At 40.6% G+C, this 16,844-nt stretch overlaps 1 protein-coding gene across 3 annotated transcripts in view; it reads right to left on the minus strand.

The window, feature by feature from the left end:
* Nucleotides 1-2,926: 2,926 nt before the first annotated feature.
* LOC131236437 (uncharacterized) overlaps nucleotides 2,927-16,844 on the minus strand; it is a 58,947-nt gene continuing 45,029 nt past the window's right edge. For 2 of the 3 annotated variants that reach the window (XM_058233589.1, XM_058233586.1), the window contains exons 9-11: nucleotides 5,186-5,352; nucleotides 5,009-5,092; nucleotides 2,927-3,161 (exon numbers count right to left, since the gene is read on the minus strand). In XM_058233589.1, coding sequence (XP_058089572.1) covers nucleotides 3,090-3,161; nucleotides 5,009-5,092; nucleotides 5,186-5,352 — 323 coding nt within the window. In that variant the 3' untranslated portion in view covers nucleotides 2,927-3,089. The remainder of the gene's footprint in view (nucleotides 3,162-5,008; nucleotides 5,093-5,185; nucleotides 5,353-16,844) is intronic. The other variant, XM_058233588.1, reaches the window with a different exon arrangement.

Here is a 16,844-nt window from a genome sequence, read left to right on the forward strand (position 1 = left end):
TTAATGTGCGCCACATGTATCATATGGTGTGCCCATTCATATGATCTATCTGAACCATTGATGCCGTTCAAATTTGAATCTCAGTAAGAAATTTCTCATACCATCAATTTTGCATGTCATTAATTGCATGGCTGTGATTAATCAATAAACAATAATTTGGGTCATGTGCAATCATATTGGAGGAACGGTCTTGCTTGATCAATTAGTCCAACCCATTGCCAAGTTGAAGGATAAAATGTGGGACCCATATAGACAGGTAAATGGGTCAAGCTCAAGTTGGCTCAAAATTCAAAATAAATTAATAGAAGATAATTACATATTATATATTCAACGTATGCATGTTTGTATGTATCTACAAATTGAGGCCGAGCTGGCACCTTCAGCTCCATATTTCACCGTTAAACTCGAGTTTGGTCTGAATGAATTGGGTGGGTCAAGCCCGACCATCTGCCATTAAATGGATTCGGTCGGTTCTATCTTGGACTTGATGAACTTTAAGTGGATCAGATCCGGCCATAGGATAATGGATAGTGGATCAGGTTGCATTTCTTTCTATTTATCAATGCAACCTTCATATCGTGAATTTTAGACCATTTTCCATACAGCGCATCCATAGCCTTGATCTGGGCTCTCCATCCAACAGAGCATGAACATGGATAGCTTACACCACTACCACCACCCAAATCAGGGAATACTCACGGAATTTATGCCACAAATTCCATTTCCAAGCCACCAATCAGACAGATTCTCCTACTCGTGAAAATATCAGTTAATAGGCGGGGTAGACAATTTACAAATCCCATTTTGAGGTCAGAGAATGGGCAATGCATGCCTTGAAATACCCCTGATCGTGACACAGGTAGGACGGAAAGGCCTCTTAGACCGTTTAGATTTGGGCCGAAATGACTTTTACGTGACCCGAATCCCCCCACTTCCATTTCCAGAAAAGAAGAATAAAGGGGGGAAAAAAAAAGAAAGAAAGATATTCCATCATGATTTCCACAAATATCATGCAACTTTGTTTTCACAAATGCCTTTTTGCCTCTTTTTTTGTTGTTGTTTTCTTTCTATCTTTGCATATTTGTTTTCGTGAAAAGGTCCCCAATGAATACATCCATGCAACCGGATCATCATCACCATCATGTAGGCCTTCTACCAACTTGTAGTCGGCTACATGAATCTGGTCCGGCCGTTCCACTCTATCAAAGGTGGGACCTTTCATTAGAACATAAATTATCTAGTCTTTCTAACAATCCCATTTACATACTTTTAAGCCTTTCCCTTTCCCTTGTCTTTTAGAGCCTTTGATTTATACTAGCTCCTTCTAACTGGCATAGTTCTTGGTCTCTATTGCATGTGACCAAACTAAGTCTACTTTCCTTCCTTTTATTAGCCATTAGTACTACTCCTAAATTCTGTCTAATGCATTCATTTCTGATTCCATCCGTTCTAGTCTTATTACTTATCCATTTTAACATTCTCATTTCAACTACACTCACGTGTTGTTCTTTAACAGCTCAACACTGTTCATAAAGCATGGTTAGTCTTATAATTATCTTATCAAATTTTCCTTCTAATTTAAGTGGTAATGGTAGGAGAGAGCATTGCCATGCAAGGCGGTGACCCAGAAAGTTTTGAGATTCTACACATTTCAAGGTGCATGGCATTGAGGGTTTTATAAGACCTACAGAGAACTCAATCATCATACTAGATGCAAAGTGAATTAGTGATAAATCTCACTCTGGGTGATTTCTCGACCCAGAAACTCTTGGGAGATTTTTAAATTTGGAGGTTTTACTTGGGATAAAGTCGGGAAGATCTTGCCATATATACAAAAAGTAAAAATTTTAAAATTAATAATATATTTAAATATCTATATAACAAATTCCTCAAGGCTTTTACTATTTTTGGAGTTAACATCATAATATTTTAAAATCTGCAAAAAATTTTGAAAATTGCATGATAAATATCAGTATGTGTATTTTTGGTGACATTATCAGCAATACTTGTGACACTAGCTAGATGAATGAAAATAAATTAACGAAAGGAGGAATTGATAGAAGCACAGCCCGAGATATCCAACGGTTTACAGTTTCTAGTTTGGAATTACAGCCTACCATTTAGTAATCCAGAGCATTGGTCCGTTGACCCCAGAGAGGATGATTCATACCTTAATATTCTCCTTGATGGGCCAATCCTAACCTTTGAAACTACAGCCTGAAAATAGATGGTCGAGAAGGGAAATACAGCAACAATCTATATTCAACTGACAAAAAAAATCCCTAAGATTGGAGGCTAGGACCTTCCAATTTGGGGGAGTTTTGGGGCATGGCACATCAACAGTAGGTCCATTATTTCATGATCCAGAATGTTGTAGGCCACTGATTGTATGGCTACCACAGCCCGACACAATCAACAGTACCAATCACCACAAATGTTTGCTACATGTACCATGAGGAGGTCGGTGTAGAGTAATTCTATGATGCAAGTTGCACACTAGCATTTTTTCTAGTTTAAGCACCAATGACCTTTTTCTAAAAGTTAATTGGGAAACCTAGCCTGACCACAGCGCACCAATTTCCTTCATCTGGTGGCCTTGGCAAATTGCACATGTGGCCCAATGGATTAATGGTCCATGGTCTGGACCATTCATCACACAGGTCCCACCATGGATGGATCACTGTCAACAAATCACATGGATTGGATTATTCAGCCTGTCCAATTGGTGTGGACATTTCACAACGCAATGCTCAGTCATTGATTTTTTTTCCTACCATCCAATTAAGACAAATCAGTAGATTTTTTCTATGATGACCGATTGATGGTGGGGCACATCCGATGTCCAATTTGACAGCAGTGCAGAAGAAAAAGGAGATTGGCGCACTGCACTCAGGCAAGGTTAATCTATGAAGTTCCTGGGCATGAGTATTCCGAAATGTGCTTTGATCTCCATCACTTTCAGTAACAAATTGATCTTCTAGTAACATTTTTTCCTTTTTTGATAAATAATTTTCTAATAACAAGGTTGATGGGCCAAAACAGCTACTGTTCAAATAAAATCCTGTTCAGAAGTAAATATTATGGGGGGGTTACTTTCGCAAAGACACACTCCTAACTCCCGACTGAAACCCTTGTGTGTACGCTGCATTCTTGAACATCATCTGCAATGAAGTGTGATGGCCATCAGTATGAAAAGAACATGAACAATAAGATATAGCCAAAGAATGTACAATGCCATCATGGTTCAGTTGTCACCACTAGAGGTTGTAAAACTCTCCGAGTTGACTCAGAATCCACCCAAGTCAACCAACTTTTGAGCAAAACTGTGTAAGAAAGTCAGAATATTTACCCCAAACAAAGGGACCTAGACTTGGCTACAACATGGCAACCCTCCCGAGTCAAAAGAAACTCATCATCGTCATCGTAGCCTGGTTCTAGCTATTTGGGATCACCTCCTCTCATGGCAGCTTGGCAAAAGTTTGATGACAGGCTGCCCACCTGACATCAACCCTCCTTTACCCGGGGCTAGGGACCGGCTGGTGGAATTGCGCTACCAGACAGTTCAACCAACAATAGTTGAAATACATTCAAATCAATGTTGCAACATGATACAATGGTTTTGAATTTTGGTTTGCGATAGTCCATGTCAATATGCCTTTAAATGGGGAAAAGAAACCTGGTCGTGCCAATTTTTTTCAATTGCAAAACCCGAATCCATCGAGTCAAAACTTGCTGAATCTTGATTCAACAAGTTACACCAACTCAAAAGGATTCTGACGAGTCAGCTAAAATAAGGTATTTTATACTTCTAATTTAAAATCATACGTAATTTAGACGTAATCTTTATACAGTAAGAGTATTTTTCAAGTTTTAGACCTGACTCATAAAGTCAGGGCCTTTTAGATGAAGGGTTTAAGATCGAGGAAACTCTAGTAATGATCAACCATATGACAATTACTGCAATTTTGAATTAATCGATGATATGCAGAACACTTGGCATTGAAACAAAACATCATAAAGTTCTGTTGAGATTTGTAAAGATACTTTCGGTTTATCATAGTTGAAAAAGCTCCAAATACTTGGGGCATGTTTAGTTGCCACTTAAAAATGAGTTCAGCTCATTTTAGCTGACATCTATTACAAATTTGAGGGCATAGTTTAATACGATTTGTCGGTTATATTTAAATCCATACCAATATAATAATAATAATAATAAAAGATCGCAAAGACTCTAATACATAAACCACATTTAAATAAATTAGATGAACTCATTTTTATGTGGCACCCAAACAGGCCCTTAGATTTCTCGATTGAGATAATTATAGATTTTGGAATAATTGAAATACTTAGGTCTCACTCCCACCTTCTGAAAAATAATAATAATAATAATAATATATTTAGGTTTCTCGATCAAGATACTTCCGGTTCAGGACTTCGTCCACCATCAGTTTAGGGCTGAGCTAGGGCCGGGGCTTAGGGCTGGACCAGGGCCAACATCAGCCCAACCCTGGCCCGGCCCATTGCCACCCATAGTTTGCAGGTTTCATTTTCAATTTCTCTAAGGAAGAAGGGAAGAGGAAAAGTTAATAATCTTATATACTTTCAACAAATCAACTGGCTGAAGTCAAAATTTTGCATTATGCCAAGTTGAGTCAAGAGTGAAGAGTCTCAAGTTTTACAACCTTGGTCAAAGACCTAACATCGCAGATAGAAATACCAAAAAGAAGAGGAATTTGTATATCAGTTCTCAGTTGGAAGTGCACCCAAATCTTATTTTGGTTGGATATGCCAGTGGAGCAATGTATTTTTCGACTTACTTTGGTTGGATGTGCCAGTGGAGCTATGTAGTTTTCAGGTTATCAGTTTTTTGTTTTTCCATCCCTGAAATAGTATTTTGTTTGCTTCAAGTAGTATGGTGATGGAAAAGCATTTTTACCTGCCCTTCCCTGAGGTACTTCAAATAACAATAATAAAATTTTAAAAAGAAAACCCCTAGTTTAATACTTACTGTCAGGTTCTCCAAATCCAAACTGAGATGTTTCCTGACACCATCCAACACATCAGGTCCAAGCTGTTCCCCATGCTTTCGAATCTGCAAGGATTGGCTTCTCAATAGGTAAAGTAACAAAGCAAATTAATGGATGAAATTGAGATAAACAGGAGGATGCAAAACAGTTCAGTTCACCTCCGACAGGACTACTTTTGATGTTTCATTGATGATTTCATCAACGAATTTCCTAACATCAGTAACAGCAGCCAAGGGATCTGAGACACTTTTTGGCTTCTCCATAGCTTGTTGTGCTTGACTGGGGGGATTCACAGTTTTTCCTATAAATGTAGAAGAAAGCATGACTGTGATACAAAAAGTATTTGGCAATTCAATAACCACACATGCATGTATAAGGCACTGAAGACTGTCATACAAACAGTATGGGATGGGAGAGATCGTTGAAGCGCATAATATTCTTATCAGTTATTCATTCTAAAAGATGTCAGATGAGGGCTGTAATCATCATATGACTGATTTATTTTCACGATGTCAAAGACCCAAACTCAGAAATTGAAATAAGTACATGAAATATATTTATCTTAACCGGTGTTCGAGTTGTCGGTATCGCTACAAGTTTCGCTGGCCAGAGATAAAGATATAATATCGTTATCGCCGATAATATCGCCGATAACCGGAAATGCGGAGAAAAATGCGAAAACATGGAGATAACGGTGAAATTTTTTAATGAAACTTCAGGACATGCCTAAATACACATATTTGCATATTTAGAAATTAAATTTTGTAAAAAAATGCATTAAATAATAATTTTTCATTTAATGGGGCCCAAAAAAGCATACATTTCCATAAGAAATTACTCTAATAATAACCAAAATAAATTTATCTAAGTTTCAAGTTGACCACACCATATGAAACAGTGGTAATAATAATTTCCACCATTGAAATCTTCATAGGGCCCAGTGATGTTTATTTGTCATCCAAACTGTTCATAAGATCACAGGGACATGGATGAATAAAAAACAGAAATATCAGGTTGATACAAAACTTTTGTGGCCCCCAAGAATTTTTCAATGGTAAACATTCAATTCACACAGTTTCATGTGGTGTGGTCCACCTAAGCTTTGGATATGCTTCACTTTTTGGCTTGTGCCTTAAAATCATCTAATAAAATGGATGGACAGAGTGGATCAAATACGTAAATTACGATGGCCCACTGAATTTACTCAGTACGCAATCCACTTCCGTTCTGGCGCAGTCCGGAAGCAGATTGGCTGGTGTACCTCACACCAGCTATTGACGTCAGCAAGTTCTGTGGGTCTGATCATGAGGTATGTGTTAATATCCAAACTGTTCATCCATTTGAAGAGCTCGTCTTAAGGCTTTAGACAAAAAACAAGACAGATATAAATGTAAAGTTGGGGATTGAACGTCTACCATTGAAACCCTTTTTGGGGTCACAGAAGTTTTGGATCAATATGAAAATTGTTTTTCCTCTTCATTCAGATATTTGTGTTTTTATGAACGGATTGGATGCAAAATAAACGTTATGGTGGACCCTACAATTTGTTTAACGGTGAAAATCATTATCTCCACTGCTATCTATGGTGTGGTCCATATAATCTTTGGATATGATTCATTTTTTGGATAATGCTCTAAAATGAACTCTAAAAACAGATGGATGGTGTAGATATAATAAATACATCACTATGGGGCCAATGTAACTTTGATCTCCCTTGAACCATTCGTACAACTCGGAGCTCGAGGAGCGTCAATGCTCGTCTTCGCACGACACATACCTACAGCAGCTATATAGCTGGTGTGAGGTACACCATCCAATCCGCTTCCGGTGGATCCCTAACTGTGGGACCCATTATGAAGAATGTACCTTAAATCTGCACCGTCCATCATATATGACAGCTTATTTTAGTGCATGATCCGAAAAATGAACCAGATTCAAATTTTCAATGGACCACACCATAGGAAACTGTGTGAATTGAATGCATATCATTAAAAACTTCTTGGTGGCCACAGAAATTTTGAATAATGCTGATATTTATTTTAACCCTTCATCCATGCCTTTTTATATTTACAAAAAGGTTTGATGACAAATAAACATCACTGTGGAGCCTACGAAGGTTTCAATGGTGAAAATCATTATTCTCATTGTTTCTTGTGGTGTGGTCCACTGGAGCTGTGGATATGCTTTAATTTTGGGATTTACCCCTAAAATGAACTAGAAAAATGAATAGACGGCATGGATAAATCACATACATTCGCGGTGGGCCCAAAGAGTTTACTCAGTACATTGAAGCGCACCATGCGCCCAATCTGCTTCTGTAGTTCTGAAGCATAAAAGAAAAAGAAAAAAAAACAAAAGAGGGGATTTCGTCTGCGAAGAGGGGTTTTCGGCGAAGAGGGGTGAATTTCGACTGAGGGTTTCAAACAATCTCCCAAAATCCCTGATTTTTAGCCGAAATCATGCATTTGTGAGTCACACGAGACGAGAGTTGTCGATTACTGCCCACAAGATTCTTTTCTTCCGAGTTCCGATCAACCATCAATCAGGTATTACCGAAATCAAAGGTTTTTTTTTTATTTTTTTCGCCTTTTACCTATTTTGTCGGAAAAAATCCAAAATTATCGAAGATATCGCCGATATTTCGCCGATAATCCAGAGAGAAACAAAAAATGGGGGTTTCGGTGTCGCTGGCCTAGCGACACCGATATTATCGGCGATATTATCGACATTTCGTCAACAATGCGAACACTGATCTTAACTAAATGTACTGCAAGCAAGAATTTCCCAAAAATATTTTCTAATTGATGGAGCAATTTTTCTTCACAAGCTCCTCAGTATTTAGGAGCACATGGCTTTCTATTGTATACTATATTATAGGGTAATAGATTCAAAACCACTACTAATCTAGCCCAGAAAATATAACCTGACAAGGAAAAGTCTAGAGAGTTTAGACAGACTCGATAAGATCCTTGACCACCTCTCTTTTGGAGACGATTTTTAATCTTTCACGGCATACAATACATTGTCATGTGAACTTCCCCTAGATGCAGGGATTGATCTGAAAAACTAATCAACCATTATCCCCTAGACTTTCACTATATAGCTGGCTCGCATTTCAATGCATACAAGTTCAAATATGTCGTAAGTATTAAGGGGGACACCCTGAAAGAATTCAAGTCACAAATCGATTGGATTACACAAGATTGCTGTTATTTGGATGCAATTACTATAGTCAGATTTACATTAGAAGAACCTATCAAAACTAACAAGTACTGCTTGGAAGTATATATTGTGGTATTTCATCAAATGGTGGAGGAGAATTGGCAAATGTAATGTGGGGGCATTTTCACACCGGGCTCGAGTGAGGTGGCCTGTGGGATGCTAGGGCACACTTGGGGTGGGTGGCCCGCATAACCCATGGATTTGGGGGCCGTGTGAGGCGGGTGGCTCGTGTAGGGCGGAACCCATGGATTTGGGGCCTGGGCTATGAGATAAAAGAATTAATTCGCCATGTTCTATCAGTTTAAGCTTTTAGAGCAAGTAATTAATTGTCCTGCATCAAATTGATATCAAAGTGGGAGGTCTCGTATTCGAGACTCCTCACCGAAGGTGATTAATGCGGAGGCATTTTCATACTAGGCTCGAGTGGGGTGGCCCCCGGGATGCAGGGGCACACTCAAGGTGGGTGGCCCGCATAACCCATGGATTTAGGGCCCGTGTGAGGCGGGTGGCTCATGTAGGGCGGAATCCATGGATTTAAGGACCACGAGGAGGGTTCGGCCGAGGACCTAACCCATGGATTTGGGGCCTAGGCTATAAGATAAAGGATTTAATTTGCCATGCGCTATCAATTCGAGCTTTTAGAGCAAGTGTTTAATTGTCCTGCATCAAAATGGCAATGTCCCAAGCTCAGTGGCAGATTTTTGTTCCAGTTTGGCACTCTAAAGCTTGGGATCCTATCAACGGAACTCTTTGGAATCGTTCTCAAAGCCTCCCCATGGAACCTGTGGTTAAAAAGGATTTGCGAATTTTTTTAAGGGAACGCTAATTCAGCGACCGTGATCATAAGGAAAATCTCAACAACTCTATAGATGGGCCTCCAGTTCAATTATCTGGACATTCCCTACTCTGTTTCATTAAAATTAGGGGATATTCTCTTCTATGGCAGAGCCCCTACTCAGCCATCTATTGGTTTGATCCCTCCTCGGACAAGTATCTTCAAGCTTAACTTAGACGGAAGTACATAAAGGATATACACACACACACACACACACACACACACCCCTCCCTCTCGTGTGGAGAGAGAGAGAGAGAGAGAGAGTAGTGCTCCTCTACGAACCGTGGTGTAGGAGAACTATATGCACACCTAATCTAAACCGTAGCTTTGCAAGTTTTTCATATTGTTGTAAGGCTCACTTTGTGTTTCAAATTGTCGGAAAGAGAGTTGAGATTCATACGTGCTAGGGAGTGAGAGTGGGGTCGGGGAGGGAGAGATGGGAGCGTATTAGGTGCGTGTTACCCTTATCGTGTGGGGCCCACCTTGATGAATATGTTATATACCCATGCCGCCCATCCATTTTTTCAGCTCAATTTAGGACGTTATACCAAAATTTAAACAAATCCAAATCTCTGGTGGACCACACCACTGGAATAAGTGGTGAATGATCATTAAAAACTTTTTGTAAGCCACAAGTTTTGGATCAATCTGATCTTTATGTTTTCCCTTCATCCAGGTCTAATTGGATGACAAATAAACATTATGGATCTTCTTATGGTGGACCTAGGGAAGTTTTTAATGGTAGGTGTTCAATAACCATTGTTTCTTCTGGTGTGGTCCACCTGAGATTTGGATATGCTTAATTTTTTCAGCCACCTCTTAAAATGGGCTGGAAAAACGGATGGACGGCGTGGATATACAACACATCTTCAAGGTGGGTGATGCAGGACATGAAATTAACCATGGAGTACAAGAAATCAAGTTTGTGATTATGTCAATATTAAACAGTCACAAAATTCCACATCCTACATACTATCAAACATTCAAGAAGGGGAATCTATGGAGGTACAAGCCTACAAAACCATTAGGGCTGGATCAAATAAAATTATAAGCCAAACAAGCCCAAAGGAGTGTAAGGATTACCCATTCTTGCATACGATTGTTCCCGACTCAAGAGATTCACCAAGTTTCAATTTGGAGGAAAATCTAGGGTTTGAAAATTGGGAAATTTTGAGATTTGGGACCCTTTTGGGTTATGGATTTCGGATTATGAGGTTTCCTAGATGACGGTTAGGGATCGGTCAAGGTATTTGAGGGTACAAGGACTGATTTAGCAATTTCCAGATTTAACAATTCCATTGTACCACATGTTGATCATGTTTAAGAGTGAATATTAGGGTAGATCCAAGGGGGTTTAAGTAGAGGATTAATGAGGGATCCTATGGGGAGATTTTAAGCCAAAAAAGGGAAAGAAACGGAGGGGAAAAGAGGACCTGGGATTGATGGGGACATCATGCACACGCCCCCTCTACGCATGTATTCGAGGAGGAGGCGGGCCCTACTTTTGATTTGGTTCGACGACGACATCTTTGGAGGACCCCATAATTAGGGGGCTGCGTTATGGAGCATTGGAGTGGACCTGATCATCACATAGATCCTACCATCGAATTTCATAATCGTAGCCCACTACTTCAGATGATTTAGGATTTTGAGTTTTGATTATTTTTATTATTAGAAACATCATGAATGGCTTTGATTGCTTAGATTAGTTATTTTAGTTTTGGTATTAGTGCGCGCACATGGCGCAATGGTAGTTTTGTCTTTTTTGGATTTAGGGTTTTCTTATAAATAAAGCAATCCCATGTATGGACTCTTATGATGTTATGAAGAAAAAAAAAATACTGCATTTCTTCCTCTCTCTCTCACATTGAGTTGAAGGATCAAATTGGGTGCGAAGCCCTCCCTTCCTCGATGGGTTAACTACCGTGGTGCAAAGCCACACCCGTTCTAAATCATCACCATCTTCTTCTGCATCTCATCCATCATCTCAACACCCCGTCCACCATTAGATTCACCAATTTTCGCATCAAAATCCTCTCCTACAGCAGTCCACAAGAAGGTTTTCAGATTCTGGTGCATATACGAGGCTAAAACTTCGGCGGAGTACTACGCACAAACCATGTGCCGGATCGAAGTGATTTTTGGAATGGAAACAACCCACCCCTGGCCAGTCCTAGCCTAGGAGTCATTTCCCGATTTCGAGGGCCCCATGCATGTTGGACGGCAGGTTGGCCTCAATACACGTGTGACTGGACGTCCGTACATGTGTGGGGCCACAAAATCGGAAAGGACTCCTAAGCCAGGATCAGTCAGGGGTGGGTTGTTTCCATACCAAAAATAACTTCGATCCCGCACATGGTTTGTGCGTAGTACTCCGCCGAAGTTTCAGCCCCATAGATGCGCCGGAATCTGAAAACCTTCTTGTGCATCGCTGTAGGAGAGAATTTTGATGCGAAAATTGGTGAATTTGATGGGTGGACAGGGTGTTGAGGATGATGGATGAGATGCGGAAGAAGATGGTGATGATTTGGAACGGGTGTGGCTTCGCACGACGGTAGTTAACCCTTCGAGGAAGGGAGGGTTTCGCACCCAATTTGATCCTTCAACTCAACGTGAGGGAGAGGAAGAAACACAGGATTTTTTTATTCATAATATCATAAGAGTCCATACATGGGATTGCTTTATTTATAAGAAAACCCTAAATCCAAAAAAGACAAAACTACCCTTGCGCCACATGCAAGCACTAATACCAAAACTAAAATAAATGAAATAACTAATCTAAGCAATCAAAGACATTCATGATGTTTCTAATAATAAAAATAATCAGAACTCAAAATCCTAAATCATCTAAAGTAGTAGGCCACGATCATGAGATCCGATGATAGGATTTATGTGATGATTAGGTCCACTCCGATGCTCCATAACGCAGTCCCCTAATTATGGGGTCCTCCAAAGATGTCGCCATCGATCCAAATTGAAAGTGGAGCCCGCCTCCTCCTCGAATACGTGCGTAGAGGGGACGTGTGCATGATGTCCCCATCAATGGGCCCCACGGTAAGGGTGTGGGGTAACCCGAGTAACAACTAATCCGCTCGTGAGAAAGATGGAGGTAGATTGCCTATCAAAGGGCTTTCCCAGGAACTTCCTGGGACCGGAAGCTAGGTGGGACCCACCGATGTTTGTGAGATATCCACCCCATCCATCCATTTTTTCCAGATCGTCTTGGATCGGAGGCCAAAAATGAGGCAGATCCAATACTCCGCTGAAACCTCCCAGGGGTCCATTAAGATGTTTATATGCCATCTATACAGTTCATAAGGTCATTCTTACTGAGATGAACTGAAAACACAAAAATATTAGCCTGAACCACAATCGTTGTGGCTCCACAAATGCTTCGACGGTGGACATTCAATCCTCACAGTTCTCTCGTGTGGCCCACTTGAGTTTTAGATCTGCCTCATGTTTGGAACGATGTCCTAACATGACATGGAAAAATGAATGGACGAAGTGGATATCTCACAAACATCACAGTGGGCCCCACCTAGCTTTCGTCACAGCGAAGTTCCTGCCAAAATCTTTGGCGGGGAATCCGCGTCCATGAAAGATGGGAGCAAATTGCGTGGTGTTCCACACACCACCGACTTCAGTGGTGTGTTGATGTCGTTGAGTTCTATGGCCCAACCATCATGTATGTGTTATATCCAAACTGTTCATCCATTTGGTGAGATTATTTTGGGGCATGATCCCAAAAATCGTGGTAGATACTAAACTCAAGTGGACCATACCACAAAAAACAGTAGGGACAATGACGACCACCGTTGAAACCTTCCTAGGGCCCACCATGATGTTTATTTGCAATCCAACCTATTCAAAAGGTTACACGGACCTGGAAAGGGGAAAACAAATATCATCTTAATCCAAAAGTCCGGTGGCCCTAAGAAAATTTTAATGGTAGGTGTTCAATCCACACTACTTTCTATGGTGTGGTCCACTTGAGCTTTGGATTTTCCTCATTTTTTGACTCATGCCCTATAATAATCTCGCCAAATGAATGGACAATTTGAAATTGAATATAACATATACATTATGGTGAGGCCCACAGAACTGGGTGTGCGGCACATCGTGCAATCCGCTTTTACAGAAAGATGGAAGAGAGTCAATGCATGCAAGAAGCAGATTGCATGGTGTGCCACAACGACCACAGCGGTGTGTTGACGTCACAAAGTTCTGTGGACCCTACCATGATTTATGTGCTATATCCACACCATCCATCCATTTTTTTTAGATAATTTTATGGCATGGCCCAAAAATAAGGTAGATCCAAAGCTCAAGGTGACCATACTACAAAACGTAGTGGGGATTGAACACCTACCATTGAAAACTTCTTGGTTCACACAGTATGGGCAGCTTGATATTTGGATCAGATTGATTTGTGAATTTTTACTTGATCTTGTTGAGTTATATCAAATGGATAGGTTTGATGAAAGATATACAACATGGTACTAACATGCAAACCTATGGTTGTAATCTCATTCCCATCATATCCTGTTGTGTGACCCATCAGAGTTGTGGATATTGCTGATTTTTTGTCTTGGATCCTAGACTAGAGGTTAAAACCTTGTGGACGGAATGGATCTTACATATACAACATTGTGGGCCCCAAAAAGTGGGGCTACAAAATCCTGTCTCTCCCACTATTCTAATCCTCCACCGCAAGTTTTCCTTTCCAACAAGGAGTTGGAGAGAGAGAGAGAGAGAGAGAGAGAGAGAGAGAGAGTGTGTGTGTGTGTGTGTGTGTGTCGTGAAGTGAGATAGTCCTACAAGGGTCTTGCTCCAACTTTAAAACGTCATAAGCATGTGACGGTCTAGATTAGGTGTGCACATAACTCCATACTCCGGTTTTCCTAGTGGCCAGCAGCACGTATGTACGCCTGTCTCAACTATTCACTCGTAGGCAACCTCCGTACCTGTTGTAGCACCCTGGTACTGCACATCTCTTTCGTGCACGAGTGTGCATTGTTCGGAGCCCCGAAGCACGACTCGGACTATCTGTGAGCAGTACACACCCGGGTGACCCAAACCCCGACACCTCGAAAATCATGCCATATCAACCAGCACATTGACCCAATCACAAAGGTACCGTCCATTCGCCCATGTGGCTCTCCGTTTGTGAGATACTTTGCGAAGAACTCGAGAACGCAAGTGCGCGAATAACCACACACATACACACCTCATATGGGCTTGGGCCCATAACCTATGGGGCATTCTAAAAAAGACCCATTTCATGGCTTAGAGGAATGAGTTGACATTCTCCACCCGCTTAACCCAAACATCACCATGATGTCATGGTCCACTCACACCACATGCAAATTGTCCATGTGACACCTCACCTAGAGTTCTCTCTCCTTGTGACACATCACCCTCCCATGCATGAGCCATAGCCATGCAATGTCAACATACCCCCACTAATTAACCAACCTAAGTAAACTGACCCCTAGCCCCTAACCAAGGGTTAACTCTCTACAAAAAAAGTAGCTTAACCATGGCAGTTAGCCATTCCTATTAATAAAATTCCAGAAGAGGTGAGAGAAAGAGGAGAGAGAGAGGAGGTGGGCCACCATTGGGGAGGAAGATCAAAGCCATCTATCATTAAGGCAAGTTTGATCTATCCCTGGTATTACTTCCCCTCTTTACTTTATGTATACTAAAGTGGGCCCCACCATGAGATCATGTTGGTTTTTTTGTGGCCTCAAACCACATCTAAGTGGGCCGCCCCTTTGAGAAAGTATGTGAATGAAATCCACCATTGAATTCCCATGGAGGCCCACTTCAGTGTATATGTTTTTACTTGATTCTCTTTTCTGTGGTGGTACTTGTGGGCCTCACTTTCATATTTTTTTAGGCTTTAAAATGGGCCAAACTTCAAGCCTAAATTGGCCCCAAAAAATGACTCAGACCCAAGGTACAAGTGGGCCCAAGACTATGACATACCCTAAAGTTAAGCCTCTCGGACTCCACCGAAGCCTTTGATGATGCTTCCAGCACCATGGATCTTCCAGTTGTCTTCATGCAAGAAAAACATGTTCAAAATTCATTGGAAGATGAGGTAGAAAATTCCCCCTCCTCTTGAGCACGCCAGGATACCTCCAGAAAGAGAAAGGCTTCACTTCCAAGAGACTATTGATCACAAAAAGGTATTCACTCTAGATGGCATTCCTCCTACTAAGTAGCAAGACGGGATGATGGACATCTATTCTTAGTGTGCTACAGAAATGCACACCCCGAATGCTACTATTGCAAGAACAATCCAGAAGTGCGCTGACAAACTCAGTGGTCGACTCAAAGAATGATGGAATAGCTTGGGAGTATCGACAATTACAAGCGCTCCAATTGCCAACTTTCAAACAATTCATTGGCTCCATATATGGAGAATTCGTCGAAACACTTTATTCATATCAAGAAATTGCCAAAGAAGAGTTCCTCCACATGAAAGTTTGCTCATTCAAGAAAAAAGATCTTGAAAAGCATTATGGAAACATGTCAAAACGTTTCTACAACATTAATGGCATCGATGATTTAAACGTCAAGCAAACCTATCTCACCTCTCTCCGTGACCCTTTAGAAGATGAAACTCAAAAGCTTATCTCTCTCAAAGGTCTCCAATTATCACAAGTGTCCTTAGGCTTAATCCACTAGTTAAGCCACTCAGTTGTTGAAAAACTATGTAACCAACACAAGTTTATTAAGCATGTCGAACAGCTAGGAAAATCTCTTGGAATAGACTACACAAAGCCATAACTCGATATCATGTGCAAAGATCGAAAAAGTTGCACCTATCCTCTTAAGAAAAAGCATCATTTCAGCACCCTCTCCCATATACAATCCAAAAGTCGGTCTTCAAAGTAATAAAAGTGGAAATTTTTGAGAAAGAGAAAATTTAGGAACAAAACCACATATTGTTGCTACCTGTGTGGACAAAATGGCCATTTTGCTAGGCAATGTCCAAAACGGCATCGCAAGAAGAATGTTTCTCTACTCCAACAAGCATCATCCTTGACTCAAGCAAACTTCAATGGCATTAAATCTGTATTTTTCACTCAATGATGAATATCATCTTGATTCGGTCCCTGCTATCCATTACACAGATAGAGAAGACGACTCAGATGAATATTCAGATGAGCAATCTGAAACTTTTGGAATCTGGAGAGGAAGCAATGATTTTGGTACATACATGCTCTATCAAGTCTACATTCATCCTACGAAATATGGATCAATTAGAGATCTTGGAACAAGAAATTCTCAACCATTTTGAAGGGTGTCAATACTGACCACTGCATTGGACAACAATCCTAGTCTGAATTGCATTAATTGGATGAGAGGGTTATGATGCAGGACATGAAATTCAGATATGATGTGCAAGATTTCAGGCTTAGATCATACTAATTCAGAAACAATAACATAAAAATTCCACATCCCACACAAAAGTCCAAACATTTAATTAAGGGGAATCTTTGCGGGTCCAGGCCTACACATGATAGGGCTGGATCAATAAATTTATGAACCAAATGATGCTCAAAGATAAGAAATAATCATCCACACATGCATGATAATCAGCCCCTAATCCAAGGGATTTACCAATTTCAATTCAGGGAATCCTAGGGTGAGAATAGGGATAGAATTTGGGGATTTAGGACCATCTAGGGTTAGGGTTTATGAAAAACAAATATGAGAGAGTAAAGGAGAGGGAACCCTGAACCAGA

Source organism: Magnolia sinica, chromosome 2, assembly GCF_029962835.1.
Source record: "Magnolia sinica isolate HGM2019 chromosome 2, MsV1, whole genome shotgun sequence".
In the NCBI taxonomy this organism is placed as follows: domain Eukaryota; kingdom Viridiplantae; phylum Streptophyta; class Magnoliopsida; order Magnoliales; family Magnoliaceae; genus Magnolia; species Magnolia sinica.